The sequence below is a fragment of the Ictalurus furcatus genome, chromosome 21 (genome assembly GCF_023375685.1).
Source record: "Ictalurus furcatus strain D&B chromosome 21, Billie_1.0, whole genome shotgun sequence".
Classification (NCBI taxonomy): domain Eukaryota; kingdom Metazoa; phylum Chordata; class Actinopteri; order Siluriformes; family Ictaluridae; genus Ictalurus; species Ictalurus furcatus.
In genome coordinates this window covers 459,477-475,223 of record NC_071275.1, presented here as the reverse complement: position 1 = coordinate 475,223, position 15,747 = coordinate 459,477, and the positions used below count along the sequence as shown (strand labels likewise).

General features: G+C 40.2%; 1 protein-coding gene across 1 annotated transcript; it reads left to right on the top strand.

Annotated features, from left to right (window-relative positions):
- On the top strand, positions 1–15,323 carry cxxc1b (CXXC finger protein 1b). Its single transcript, XM_053653247.1, has 14 exons — positions 1–391; positions 1,117–1,232; positions 2,423–2,523; positions 5,403–5,530; positions 9,020–9,175; positions 9,589–9,726; positions 9,851–9,955; positions 10,050–10,228; positions 10,358–10,565; positions 10,658–10,768; positions 10,931–10,980; positions 11,072–11,168; positions 14,673–14,825; positions 14,948–15,323. The coding sequence occupies exons 1-14, from the start codon at positions 389–391 to the stop codon at positions 15,092–15,094; spliced, it is 1,692 nt and encodes a 563-aa protein (XP_053509222.1). The 5' UTR covers positions 1–388; the 3' UTR covers positions 15,095–15,323.
- The last annotated feature ends 424 nt before the right edge of the window (positions 15,324–15,747 follow it).

Here is a 15,747-nt window from a genome sequence, read left to right as displayed (position 1 = left end):
AATCTTAATTTATTTATTTTTTACGTGGGACTAAAACGCCGTCGTAAGAAGGATATAGTCGGTTAGGTGTATTTATTTATTTATTTATTTTAGTTTTTTTCCCCCTTTTTTTGCCTTCACATTGATGCTCCACACTCCGAACCAGTAGGTGGCGGAAATGCACCAAAAGCTGGTTTGCCAACCGGCGTAAAACAAGAAGAAGAAGAAGAAGAATAGGAAGGGGGGGAAAATGTTTAATTTTTGTTATTCATACTCCCATGCTTACGTATAAAGAAGAGCTGAACAGGTTTTAAGATTACAACCAAATTAAAGCTAGAAGACGACCGTCTGTTGAAGAGTGTTTTAATCGAATAAAACGAACTGCGTAAATCCCAGCTAACTTGCGCCGATGGTGAGTGTGCTAACCAGAGCTAACAGGACAAGTTCTACAAAAAAAACACAAGTAAACTTCGGCGTGAATTAGTGTATAGTTTTGAGTCATTGCCTTGTTGTATAATAAGAAGTAATTTTGGCGTTTGTTCATAACTGACTAGACGATTTGTCTTGTCAGTTTGATTGTCAGCTAGTCGAGTGTAACTCGGATATTTTAGCTAATATAACCAGCCCTGATAATTAACAGGAATGTAAATAAAATGGATTAATTATTATGCAGTTTCTAATTATTTAGCAGAAGTCTCAGCACCAAATGAAATATTTTATACACTCTCTCCTCAGGAGGAATGCTCCAGGCAGGGTGGCTATTATTGTGGTGTCATTTGCGTCTCAGTGATTTTACATGTAAAAATCTGTATAAGGAAATGATAACAGACATTTAAACACTGCGTCCTTAACAGCAGTCTACATCGCTGCCTTTCCTCCCAGTGAATGAAAGCTTTGTAAGGACGTTTTCAGCCTGATACAATCCTCAGCCAATGAGGTGTTGTTTTTCTGTTTGCTTAATTATGTGCAGAGTGTAAATATCATACATTTTGTGTATAGTATTTAGCACCCTAAATAAGCTGATGGCTTTGCTTTGGAAAACATAGTTAAGGCACAGCAAGAAAGAAATGAGTTATCTTGTTTTTGTAATGGACTAGTTCATTAATAATCACCACATGTTTGTTTCACTACCTTAAGGAAAGTGAGATTTCCGATATGGACCAAGTGCCAGCAGTGGACAACAGCAGTGTAGAAGATGAGAAACCACCTCTGTACTGCATCTGCCGGAAACCAGACATCAACTGTTTCATGATGTGAGATCAATGTGCAGTTTTCTTTAGTGCCGTTTGCAGCCTGTGTGTATAGGGGCATCTCAAAAAAAATAGAATATCGTGGAAAAGTACTTTTTTTTTTTTCCTGTAATTTAATTCAAAAAGTGGAACTTTCATATAATCTAGATTCATTACATATAAAGTGAAACATTTTAAGCTTTTTTTTGTTTTAATCTTGACAGTTATGGCTTACAGCTCATGGAAATAAAAAAAAAATCCAGTATCTCAAAATATGAGAATAAAGCATTTATAATCAGAAATGTCACATTTCTAGTGTCAACCCACTCCTGAACCAGAGACAATGTCAGAAGTGTCTTACCTGGGCTAAGGAGAAAAAGAACTGGACCATTGCTCAGTGGTCCAAAGTCCTCTTTTCAGATGAAAGTAAATGTTGCATTTAATTTGGAAATCAAGGTTCCAGAGTCTGGAGGAAGAGTGGAGAGGAACAGAATCCAAGCTGCTTGAAGTCCAGTGTGAAGTTTCCACAGTCAGTGATGATTTGAGGTGCCATGTCATCTGCTGGTGTTGGTCCACTGTGTTTTCTCATGTCGAGAGTCGATGCAGCGTCTACCAGGAGATTTTGGAGCACTTCATGCTTCCATCTGCTGACGAGCTTTATGGAGATGCAGATTTCCTTTTCCAGCAGGACTCTGCACCTGCCCACAGTGCCAAAACTTCTAGTAACCGGTTTACTGACCATGGTGTTACTGTGCTTGATTGTCCAGCCGACTCGCCTGACCCGAACCCCATAGAGAATCTACGAGAGACACCAGACCCAACAATACAGACGAGCTGAAGGCCGCTATCAAAGCAACCTGGGCTTCCAGAACACCTCAGCAGTGCCACAGGCTGATTACATCAATGACACGCCGCAGTGATGCAGTAATTTGGGCAAAATAGCTCCGACCAAGGATTGAGTGCATAAATTTTATGCACTCTTTTTATTGTAACATTTTGAGATACTGGATTTTTGATTTCCATGAGCTGTGAACCATAATCAAGATTAAAACAAAAAAAAGGCTTGAAATATTTCACTTTGTGTGATGAATCTAGAATACATGAAAGTTCCACTTTTTGAAATAAATTATGGGGAAAAATGAACTTTTTTTATGAGATGCACCTGTATGTGTATTTTGTCTTTTGTACTAGTTTACTCGGTCTTGTGTCCACAGTGGCTGTGATAACTGTAACGAGTGGTTCCATGGACATTGCATAAACATGACTGAGAAAATGGCAAAGGGTATCAGAGAGTGGTATTGCCAGCAGTGTCAGGGTAAGTAGCCCATCCTCTTCTGTTCAGTCAAAAGGATCGCAACATAGTCATTTGCAAGATGTTTGCTACATTTTAGAATGGCTGGAGAAACTCCACATAAAGCTGAGATGAGGTTCTTTTCTGACCCTTCTAATTGTGAGGGGCTCTAACAATAATTGTCTCGTGTGTTCATGCCAAGACACTCCAAAACTGACTCGGATGTATGTAATTCAAATATTGTGTTCGGTCATACAGCCATCTCTATCTCTCAAACCTTCTCACCTCGTGTACATGTACACACTGGCAGGCGATGGGTTCCCTGGCTGTACCATGCGTTGATCTCTGCAGCGTTGTGTGGATTCCCTAATATACGCCACTGGGGCTGAAGTCGGGTTATCCTTTTTCACCCCTCATTTTCTCTGCTGCGTTGTGTTCTGTCAGGGTTTTTTTTTGTTCCCGTTGAGAGTTTTCTCCAATGATATGGGATTTGTGTTTTAGCCAAAAGTTGTCAAAAGAACCACGACATTAAACCCTAGCCTTGATAGTGTCCGAGTGTGAGGAAATTCAATATGCCACAGTGCAATGATTTTATCAAAAACTTTAACGCTTCAAACCCAATAAACTCAATTTAGTGAGCGTTTTGTTATTTGTTTTATAGTTTAGGAACAATTTATCGCCCAGGAGAGAGAGAGAGACATAATTTAAAACAAAAGTACTTCCCCTTCAAAAACATCATCAGCTTAGTTTTATGATCAAGTATCAGAGAGTAATCCATTTCTTAATACACAGTCAGGTCCCTGAGTATTATAAATGACACAGGTTTCATAATTTTGCCTCTGTACACCACCACACTACATGCAAGAGCAGAGAAAAAATGCAAGTCCTCCTTGTATTGCGAGATTGTAAGCAAGGAGGACTTGCATTTTTTTTGCCAGCTCTCATGGATATTTTTATGTCCGCTTTCCTGTAAACACAACAAGCTTGCATTGTGGCTCTCTCGTGAACGCATGTTGGAGATCTGAAGTCGATATTTTGTGAATAAAGGCTTTTTTGTTTTTCTTGCACACAGAAAGCATTCATATTGCTTCATAAAATTGGTATTAAACCACTGGAGTCACATGGATTACTTTTACGATGCCTTTATGAATGTTTTGGAGCTTGAAAGTTTTGGTTACTTCGACTAGAAACAGAGGGACAGAAATCACCCAGGTTTGATTAAAATGTATTTATTTGTGTTCCAAAGATGATCGAAAGTCTTGTGGGTTTGGAACGACATGGGGTGTGTAATTGATAACAGAATTTTAATTTTTGGGTGAACTAGCTCTTTAATTTATTATTATTATTTGCCATAAGAGTACCTCCATTTTCACAGGCTGAAAAGTAATTGGACAGTTGACTGATAAGCAGTTTCATGGCCAGTGTATCCTCATTATTTCATGAAAAATTAAGGAGATAAATGGTCTGGACTTGATTCCAAGCTGTTCATGGGAACTCTCTATATGCGGTTCAGAGAGGTGGTGATGCAAGAAAAGGAGGCCATCATTAGGCTGAAAAAACAAAACAGACCTAGCTTTACTTTCTGCTCAGATTCAGTCAAATGCTGCAATACTGATGGGAAGGTGCTTCACAGAACAGACGGATAACACAAAACATAACTCTTAAGCAACCCAAGGGCTTCTTAAGGCAAAGAAATTGAATGTTCTTAAATGTCTAGAGACCTCAACCTAATTGTGCATATGTTTCACATTCTGAAGACAAAACTGAAGGCAGAAATTCAACATTTGATGTCCATGGGTACCAGATTTTAGCAGTCATTGACTGCAAAGGATTCGCAACCAAGTATTAAAAACAATCCTAATATATATGATTGTTAGTTTGTCCAATTACTTTTCAGCCTGTGAAAACGGAGGGAATCTTAAAAATAAATGGCTGTAATTCCTAAGTGGTTAATACAATATTTTTGTTAAACCCCTTGAATTAAAGCTGAAAGTCTACACTTCAATTACATCTTGATTGCTTAATTTCAAATCCACTATAGTGATGGTCAATGGCAAAATTGCAATTGTCCAAATATGCATGGACCTGACTGTAAATAAATATAATATAAAGTTTTTCACAGCTGTATCTGCCTGTCTGTGAGCAAGTCTATTAGTTAAACCCCTAGTGCTGGACTCTTTTACAGCCTCGCCTTACAAGCCTATTCATTATGCTTACCTGAAATGCATGCCCCTAAAACCTGCTTTTTTTGCTAGCAATCACTGTATTATATTATATATGCCTCACCTTGTATGTGTTGGTGGCTCTGAAATGACCCAGTTGTATAAACCAATCGCTTGACCTTGCAGCTTTCCACAAAGGCAAACCTTCAGAGTGTTCTCTTGTTGTGCCCATTGGCTGCTCTGAGGTGCTACTTACACCAAATGGCAACTGTGCACCACTCTATGAGGAGGGGCTTATTGTCTTGAGCATTATAGACATGCAGCTGTGGGAACTCTCCCGCTACCTGGATGGCACTGTGTGCATTCTCCAGGTTCTAAAGGTTAATGTCACCCCTCCCAGTGCTGGTCCATACCTCCATGAGTGTTGCAGTCACGTCCAACACCTGTCAAGCTTTTCTCATACTGTGGCATTTTATACAATATGGTGCTCATGTGATACTCATTGTCCCAGCATGTTGAATGGGTGAAATGGAAGGTTAGTTATGTGTATTAGAAAACCACTAGGGTTCGTTGTCTTTCTGCACCTGCTAGGTAAACAGGTCCTAGTGAAAGATGGCTATATGACTGCAGTATTTCTTGCAAATACTATGTCATACGAAACTTCTTAATTTTCCACAGTCCATGGGGATTATCCAGGGTTAATAGAACTACATTCATAATTAGTGTTTCTTTATCTGACAGAAATGGATCCCTCTCTTGAATTAAAATACCGGTCAAAAAAATCATGTGAGAGAGAGATGGAACCAGAGAGAGTTCAGAAACGATCTAGTGTGCCAGACTTCAAACTGGATAAGCGCCGTGGATCTAAAGTGAGTAGTTACAGCATTTTCCTGTTTTTCTTTCTTTCTTTTTTTTTTTTTTTTTTTAAACTACACATCCTTGTCCTTGTGACCTGTCTATTATTGAAGTAGTGTTGTCAAAAATATAGATTTTTTTTTTCTTCAATGCATATCAATTCTGAATATTTGAAACGGTTTCAATACTCATTTTCTGCAGTATCGAAACGCTGATACCAGCTGTGCTTTCTCGCTCTCTTTTCTCACTGACAGCAAGTTGAGACACCGCAGTGCCGAAATGGCCCTGCCTCCTCTCATTTACTCACAGTGCTGTCTTCTTGTCTCACTTATCTCATTCGCATCGGTTGAATAGCATTTTGTTATGGCCTTAGAAAGATGGCAAGTGCAGAGCTGCTGCCCATTTTGGTGGATAAAGAAAACAGCAGGAGTGTTATTTGAAAATATTTCGGATTTGAGGCAAATTAACACTGAAAGGCGAAGGACACAAGCCAATATGCAAGCGATGCTACAGAGCAGTGCTAACAAACCACTAATTTAACAAAGCACCTGGAGGACTGACACAGTTGGAAACAGCTCCCATTTCACCGTCAGTGAAGGAATAAACAAGATGGCCCAGTAAACTGTTGTTGATAAGTGTCTTGTCCCGTTGTAAATCCCAAAGCTAAGCTAGTTGCAAAGAGTAGCACTACCTCAGGAAGTTTTCATTAATGTAAAAGTATACATTGTCATGTTATAGCCTTGTATACACTGGGGGAAATAAGAATTGTATGCATCAACATTTTTTTTTTTTCAGTAAATATATTTCCAATGAGGTTATTCACATGAAATTTTCACCAGATATCAGTATTAACTGAAGAAATCCACAAATATAAAGAATTCACAACATTAAAGACCATAAATAAAGTTATGTGTAATAAAGTTGAATGACAGGAAAAAAGTACTGAACACGCTAACTGAAATGTATTTAATACTTAGTGGAGAAGTCTTTGTTTGTAATGACCCATCAAGACACTTCCTGTATGAAGAAATTAATGTTCCGCAGTATTCAGTTGTGATTTTAGTCCGTTCTTCTAAACATATTGTCTTTAAATCTTGTTCAGTTGGATTCGAGTCAGGTGACTTACTGGGCCATTCTAACACCTTGATTTATTTCTCTGAAACCAATTGAGAGTTTCCTTTGCTGTATGTTTTGGATCGTTGTCCTGCTGGAAGCTCCACCCACATCTCATCTTCATCATCCTGGTGGATGGCAGCAGATTCTTCTCAAGAATCTCCCGGTAAAGGGCTCCATTCACCGTTCCTTCAATTATATGAAGTCTTCCAGTACCATGTGATGAAAAACAACACACCATGATGCTTCACCTCCAGACTTCACTGTTGGTGTAGTGTTTTTAGGGTGATGTGCAGTGACATTTCTTCTCCAAACATGGTGTTTAGTATGACAGCCAAAAAGTTTAATTTTGCTCTCGTCTGACCAGACTACACTCTCCCAGTATTTCACAGGCTTGTCCAAATGAGTTGTAGCAAACTTTAACCCTCTTACCCCGTATGGCCGAAAAACTGGCTTGCCCGTCTTTGATCTATTCCCATAAGGAGAATATACTGGCTTGGTCGTCTATGCCAAATCCCCGTAAGGCCGATATAGAGGATTTACAGTGTAAACGTTATCCCCGTAAGGCCGGTGTACCGGCATTACTCTGCTATGATTCCTTACTTAATTAATTATTATTTTTTGACCCGGAAGGTTAATGACGTCATGACGTGATTACGTTATTACGCCGGCATTACGATGAAGATCCAAGCGTGAATATTGGTGTAATAGTAGAAGTGAACTAAAAATGCCAAAGCGAAAAGCTAATCGTGTTCCAGCTAAAGTTACACCTACAGTGAACACAGGTACATCTAAAACAGTGAAAAAAAGAAAAAACATACACAGTTACACAGGCGAGAGCGAGGATTCTAGATAGTGACAGCAGTGAAAGTTCAGGCGATTTTGAAACCGAAACTGATAGAGACGCAAACTCTCCTGATTCAGACCCTGATCCGTCTTCATCTTCAGCATCAACCAGTGTGACTGACACTGCAGGGGTCTGGAGTCATAACCTGACCATCTCTGTGCATTCGTGAAAACACTACCTGCTGGTCTGATTATCACCAGAAACTTGACTTTTGGCGCTAAAATGCATTTATTTATTTATTATTTACTTGAATTTATTAAAAGGCATTGACCACACTGATGCTCGTATGGTACTTCTAAATGAGTAGAAGGATTTTAGCGAGCATTTTTCGTAATTTCTCTAGTTAAGAATTGTGCTCTAAATGGAGTAAAAACACTGAACTGCTTCATTTTCAAAGTAATATTACACAAATACATTATTATAAGTTGTTTCAAGGCCTAAAAATGTTAAAATTAAAATGTTGATTTTGGCCCAGGAACTCAGGGTTGGCGTGCTGTTTCTCTGGGGAATATAGGGTTATGGGACATAATACTGTGGGAACTTAGGGGTAAGAGGGTTAAATGAGCTTCGACATGCCTTTTCTTTAGTAATGAAGTCTTGCGGGTGAGCGTGAGCAGTGGAGTGCATTGCCTATTGTTTTCTCTGTGACGATGGTACCTGCTGCCTCCAAGTGTTTCTGGAGCTCTTTCCGAGTGATCCTTGGCTCTTGGGCTACTCTTCTGTCTATTCTTCTGACTCCCTGGTCAGAAATCTTGTGAGGAGCTCCTGTGCGTGGTTGGTTGATAACGGAGTGATGTTGCTTCCACTTTTGGATAATGACTCCAATGGTGCCTACTGGAGGATTCAGAAGGTTTGAAATACGTCTGTATCCGATTCCATCAACATGTTTCACAACAATAAGGTTGTGAAGGTCTTGGAAGAGCTCTTTGCTTTTACCCATCATGAGATGTTTCTTGTGTGACACCTTGGTAATGAAAAGCCTTTTTATAGACCATCAATTTACTAACCCAGATGATATTAATATGCACAGATAGGGGGTATAATTACTTACAGATTTCAGCTGGTTCCTTTCCTTACCTTACTTTACCTTGGAGAACTGCTTTTTCTTAGTGTGTCCAATACTTTTTTCCTGTCATTCCACTTTATTACACATAACTTTATTTATGGACTTTAATGTTGTGAATTCATTATATTTGTGGATTAGTTAAGTTAATACTGATGTCTGGTGAAAATTTCATGTGAATAACCTCACTGGAAATATATTTATTGAAAAAAATGTTGATGCGTCCAATACTCATTTCCCCCACTGTATATTTCTTTTAATAAAAACCTACAATGTTATGCCCTTAATGTTGTGGCAATTTCTCCCGTGGTATTGAATATCGATTATTTTCAAAGATATTGTATTGAAGTTAGATATTCCAGTATTGTGACACTATATTGAAGTTTTTCTGGCGTATACTGACATTCAAATACCCGTTAAATACCCATGCTGTATGTTATTTATAATTATATAAATAACAGTAGAAAGTTTCTGTTACAGGTGAAACGTTCTGCACGCATGTGTGGTGAGTGTGAACCCTGCAGACGTACTGAAGACTGTGCACAGTGTGACTTCTGCAAGGACATGAAAAAATTTGGGGGCCCAAATAAAATCCGGCAAAAATGTCGACTGCGGCAGTGTGTAGTTCGTGCAAGGGTAATTGCGTAAATTGTTATGAGTAAGTTGATTGTGGTGTTGTACGATGTGAAGCACCTCGAGTACCTGGCACAGCACCCACCCAGATCAAAGCCAGTTTTGCTCCCATGGTTCTCGGACACAGACCTTTTTGGGCACCTTCAGGATTCGAACTTGCTTGGTAGGAAGATAGCTAGCATGGTAGGAAGATATTATTACTTGTATAATGTAGCACATCTGTGTTGAAGCATCTGCAATTCCACTCATTTATTCAGGATTTTTCTTTAATTTGTCACCTGGCTGTAGGTAATGTGAGCTTGATGACCACAGGAAAAACAGCAGGAGTGCCTTGTAAAAGTGGTGCTTCACATCAGTTACCATGTTTGTACTTGTATGTCTTAAATCCTGTGTTTCTTTAAATGTAATGTCTTAAGAAAATGCTGCGTGTTCGAGATGAGGAGTTTTTCTTGCATGAGAGGACAGAAAATAGGATGCACAGAGACGGACAATATTCAGATGATTATAATGAAGATGAGATGGAGCTGTACTCACGATACAAGGACCAGAATATGGTAATACAATGGCAAAATTCAAGTTATTCTGAGTCAGTGATTAAACCAATCTTTTTTTTTTTAACAACACAGTGGTGCATTATGTAACCGTTTTTAGCTTGCTGCTTTTGTCACTCTTGTGTAGCCTTGGGGCAGTGATGAAGAAGGTCCAGTTTACAGCCCTGCTCAGTGCAAGAAAGCTATAAAAGTCAAGCATGTTAAGCGTCGAGAGAAGAAACTTGACAAAAAGGTACAAAAAACAAGTGTTGTGATACTGAACATGCATGTGTTATAACTTTATTCTTGGTCATTGTCTTCGGTGCATTGGTGTTGTCCCTTTTCAGAAGGAGTCTCGCAGGCACAAGCAAAAACAGAAGCATAAAGACCGTATCAGGCACAGTGACAGAAGTGATGGTCGTTACACCGGAGACTTGCACCAGTGCTTGGGCCCTAGCTGTGTTGAAGTGGCACGTCCTAACTCAAAATATTGCTCAGAAGACTGTGGCATGAAGCTAGCAACCAAGTGGGTCCTGTCCCCATTTTTTACTTATGCATGTTTAAATTCGAGTCTTTTAAAGACACCCTTCATCGTCTCTAAATGTACCTTCCACATAACTGCAAAATAAATTTGCTATACTTGCTGGTTTGGCAGCCGGATCTACGAGATTCTTCCACAGCGTATCCAGCAATGGCAGCAGAGTCCGTGCATCGCTGAGGAGCAGGGCAGGAAGCAACTGGAACGAATTCGTAGGGAACAGCAGGCAGCTCGCATGCGCCTTGCTGAAATGGAGTGCCGTTTTCATGAGCTGGAGGGGATCATTGCTAAAGCCAAGCAGCAAGTGGTTCAGCAGGATGAGGAGGTGGGAAGTCACTGGCCCAGTGGCCCTGCACAAGCATTTCTTTGGTTAAGAAAGTATTAGGAATGGTGCTTGTATTCTGTGTCCCTCTGCAGGTGAATGAAACAGAAAGCGAGGACACGGATCTCCAGATCTTTTGTGTATCTTGCAGTCACCCCATTAACCCTAAGGTGGCAATGAGACACATGGAGAGGTGTTATGCTAAGGTGAATATAGAGGTTTTCAATCTGCTCAGATGTTCCTTCACCTCAGCCTTCTGTTTCTGTAGCTCTCCAGTTAATGAGAGTCTCAGACACCGTAACTTGTGTTACTCAAATGTTAAAAGCATGCTAGATGTTTTACAACTTTTTTTTTCTTCACATGGGCAGTACGAAAGCCAGACATCCTTTGGTTCTATATTCCCAACACGAATAGAAGGGTAAGAACAATTATTTAAGCATTAATAATGTATTTTAAAGAAATACACTTGAACGGAATGTTTACAAATATCCTGTCTATTGTGTTACCAGGGCAACAAGACTCTTCTGTGATGTGTATAATCCTCAGAGTAAAACCTACTGCAAGAGGCTTCAGGTTTTGTGTCCAGAACATTCCAGAGACCCCAAGGTGAAAACCTAGTCCCGTAATCTAGAGTAATTGTTTTTGTGTACCTGTCTGTCTCACTGTCTGTCTGTGACCAGAGGAAGGGATTGTAACCATTAGCAATAAGCCTTCGCTCTTACGCAGCACTCTGATGCTCCTAAAACAGGAAGAGCCTGCCTCACTTGCAAAAATAAGCACAGCAAGCGCAATTTTGTTTTCTAAAATGTCACTTTGTGCTGTAGGTTGTCAGAATCAGAAATGTGTTCATACATACAGTTGTAATCAAAATTATTCCAAAAAATTTTAAATTAATCAAAATGACACCCATTGCAAATCAGGTTTATTGTCAGAATTTACAAATCAAACAAAAGCAATTAAAATAGCTCAACACAACGAATACTTCAAGTGGTTTCCCCAAATTCAACTGAAAATACAACTTATAATGACTTCTCCAGTTTCAAAATTATTCACCCCTTCATGGCAAGCATCTATTAAGTACTTAGTAGAGCAACTTTTTGCTGTTATGACCTGCTGCAAATGAGATGCACAGCCAGACACCAGCTTCTGGCAGCGTTCCTGAGGAATCTTCTCCCGTTCCTCATGAGCAATGGCCTCCAGTTCAGTAATATTCTTGGGTTTGCGTACTGCAACCGCCTTCTTCAAATCCCACCAGAGATTTTCTACTGGGTCCAAGTCAGGTGACTGTGATGGCCACTGTAGAATCTTCCAGGATTTCTTCTGCAGCCAAGCCTTGGTGTAATTTGAGGTATGCTGGGATCATTGTCCTGTTGGAAGGTCCAGTGATGCCCAAGCTTCAGCTTCCTCACAGACGGCATGACATTTTCTCCAAGGATTTCCTGATACGTCAATGAATCCATCTCGCCTTCCACACGCTGCAGGTTTCCAGTGCCAGAGGATGCAAAGCAGCCCCAGAGCATCACGGAGCCTCCACCATGCTCGACTGTGGACAGAGTGTTCTTTCTTCATTCTTCTTCCTCCAGACACACCGCTGATCCATCGTGCCAAAAAGTTCCAGTTTTGCTTCATCGCTCCACAGAACAGAATCCCAAAACTACTGTGGATTATTTATATGATTTTGAGCCACTTTTCTTGTGCTTTTGGGTCAGTAGTGGTGAACGTCTTGGAGTTCTGGCATGGAAACCTTCTGCGTTTAGTACGCACCTTACTGTGCTCACTGAAACCTCAGTGCCTGTTACACCAAGTCTTGCTGCAGGTCTTTTGCAGTCACTTTTATTTCACAACCTGCCTTCTCAGAAATCTGCTTGCAGCCATTGATGGCTTCATTTTTCTGCCCCGTGCAGGTAGTGTAACCACTGTTCCCTTAACTTTGAACTTGTGAACTATGCTTCCAACGGTGTCTTTAGGAGCATTCAGTGCCTTTGCTATCTTTTTGTATCCTGTTCCTTGTTTGTGAAGGGCGATGATCTCTTCTCTTAAAGTTTTGGATTCTGTTCTATTTGGGATTCTATTCAGGGGTTGAATAATGTTGAGACTAAAAATGCAACTTATAATAAATTCTTATTATAAGTTGCATTTTCAGTTGTATTTGGGGAAACCACTTGAAGCATTCATTTTGTTGAACTATTTAAATTGCTTTTGTTTGATTTGTTCATTGCAAACAGCTGAAAGTCTGTAAATTTTGACAGTAAACCTGATTTTCAACTGTACATTCGTTTTCTTGCATACTATTGGCTTGGAAAGGTATCTGATTCAATAGAAAATGGTTGAAGGAAGAATATCCCGTTAGCATTGTGCTAATCAAAATGCTGTGCAAATCACATCCTTTTCTTTATAAACAAGGTTTCTACACCACCGTATCCAGAACAGCAAGTTCTGGATATTTGAGTGTGCAGGTAGCACTTCAAACCACAGGACTGTGAACCAGATTTTAAAGCAGAGTTACTAGGTTTTCTCCCAAGAATATGATAAACAGCTGTTTTGTCTGTATTTAGTACAAAACAAAGAGAAGAGAAGCACCATGCCTGGGGGAAAAAGGAGCTGAACTGAGATAGGAGAGACAGTTGTCCGCTAACTCATGCTATTGTGAACTTCATTTATTTGGCTCAGTGTAATTTTGAAAGATCTACAGTTGCTCTCTGCTTGCCTCCTGTTGCTCTATTCTCTGGCACAGGATTTATTCTGTATATTTTTCGCTTGAACATGTATGGTTGGATGTCACAGTGTAACTAGAGATGCACCGAAAATTATTTCGGTTGCCAAACATTCAGTGCATTCCTAGTTACATTGTGACATCCAACCAATAAGTGAAAAGGCCGAATAAATTTGACCGAACAATGACGTGTTTGATGACGCGACCAAATAGACTAGCCACCAGAGTGAGATGCGCGAATGTCACGATGAGGAGAGATGAGGGGGCACGCGCATGCGTGAGCTACGTGCACGAGTGCACAGCGAGCACGTGCTCTTCGGATGTTGACAACCGTGACACTGTTTACTGTGGACACGTGCGTTTGTTTTGTTTCTGTTCTGTCTCCTCCCTGTTTTGTCATTGGTTGTTTTTCGGGGGTGTGGCTTTATTGTTTTCAGCTGCCAGTGCTTAGTGCTGATTATATTCGTGATATATACAGCTCGCGTCCCTGTACACCTCGCGGAGTATTGTCACGTCGCGAGACGTAAGGGAGTAGAGCACGGAAGCAGGTGCAGGTAAAGACGTATTTATTTAAGGGCAGGCAGACAAATCCAAATCGTAATCCAAAAAGCATAGTCAAAACAGGGTCGGGCGAGCGGCAAACAGGCATAAACGGGGCAAAGCAGGAATCAAAGTCGCGGTCACAGAAAACAGGGTCAAAACACAAAACAAGAACTAGTACTATGGACTGGGAGCGGAAAAACCAGCGGGGACTAAATGAACTAATCTATAGTTTAAACTAACTAAATCCATCAAGGAACATAACATTAACAATGTATCTAACTATACTATATCTACTATAATACTCTGCGAGGTGTACAGGGACGCGAGCGGTATATATCCCCAATATAATACCTCAAAAGATATGGGCTCAAAGATGACCACATCAAAATATTTTTATTTTACTCATTTATTTATTTAAAGTTATATTGTGCCTTGTTGGTAGCCTATGCCTGCTGGAATGAAGAAAAATTTTCAGTGTTAAATAAATATTTTGAAATTGTAGTTTTTGTAATTGACTTTTTTCTTTGAAAAGCAAGACAAAATAGTAAAACGCACATTTTGACTTTAATTTATGCAGTGGTGAAAAAAAATGCTAAGTTTTTCATTATATTCGGCTTCGGCCAAGAATTTTCATTTCGGTGCATCCCTCACTTCCAAGATACGCAATTAGGAGGGGGTGTCTCCAGTATTCAAACTAGGAAATCTTGCTACAGAGCCAGCTGCACCATTGCTGTAAGACGCAAGATTGGATGTTTACAAAATATGTATCAGTGGTTAAATTCTGGATATTGGCTGGAATGTCCCCCAAAAAAACAAGCCTTGCATCATTTCCTTGTTTTCTGTCTCTCTTGCAGGTGCCAGTGGATGAAGTGTGTGGATGTCCTCTAGTGCGTAATGTATTTGAGCCAACAGGAGAGTACTGCAGAATGTCTAAGCGCAAATGCAACAGACACTACTGCTGGGAGAAACTCCGACGAGCAGAAGTAGACCTAGAGCGTGTTCGAGTGGTGGGTCAAATGTTACACCTACTTGATTATACTCTGCCTGTGCATGTATTAAATAACCTGTGTATTGCTTTCAAAAATAGCACCATTTTCTCTTTTTAATGTGTCTGTGTGTCTTTTAACAGTGGTACAAGTTGGATGAGCTATTTGAACAGGAGCGTAACGTAAGAACAGCGATGACTAACAGAGCAGGGCTGCTGGCCCTCATGTTGCACCAAACCATTCAGCATGATCCTCTGACCACTGATTTACGCAGCAACAAAGACAGATAGTGATGCACCGTGTTATATTTCCTCTCTATCCACTGTCTTGTAATTAATGGAGTTTATTTTGTGGTGTTTATTAATATCATGTGGATGGAACTGACCATACTAAAAGCATTTTCTACAAGTTGTAGATCTCATTTATCCTTTGTGTCTGGTGCTCCATTTATATTTATTATGCAAAGTGTGACTATACTATGGCAAACTCAGACCAAAAATAAATTGGCGCTTTGAGAAATAGTGTGTTTCAAATGGTGTCATTTTGAGGTTACTTCTTTTGGATAGTTGTTGTAACGGCAGGCCTCCACACCACATGCACAATCCACTGTACACTCCTCACACGACTGCTGCCTGGGTGCTGAAAGGACAGTGGCAACTCACCACCACTTTTGTGGACTGCGGGAAAGCACATGGCCACAGGGCAGGGTGGAGGAATACAGCATGGCTGATGACTGATAATGAATGCAGCTCCTCACCCTCCTGGAGAAGATGGGAGAGTTTAAAAGACCACTGCAGCCTTAGTGGGGGTGAGCAGTTTCTGTCTCCCAGACCACACTGATCCCTCTTCTGCTTTTTGTTACAGATACCAATAACAGCAATGCCCACCTCCTGTGACACACCAAGAGAGCTCCTCATTGGCACCCACAGGAAAGCCATAGAAA

What these genes read in the sequence shown, in the direction of transcription:
- cxxc1b (XM_053653247.1), top strand. An exon ending in GATACAAGGACCAGAATATG is followed by an intron (nt 9,727 to 9,850) that starts GTAATACAATGG and finishes ACTCTTGTGTAG; the next exon opens with CCTTGGGGCAGTGATGAAGA. An exon ending in TGGAGAGGTGTTATGCTAAG is followed by an intron (nt 10,769 to 10,930) that starts GTGAATATAGAG and finishes TCACATGGGCAG; the next exon opens with TACGAAAGCCAGACATCCTT.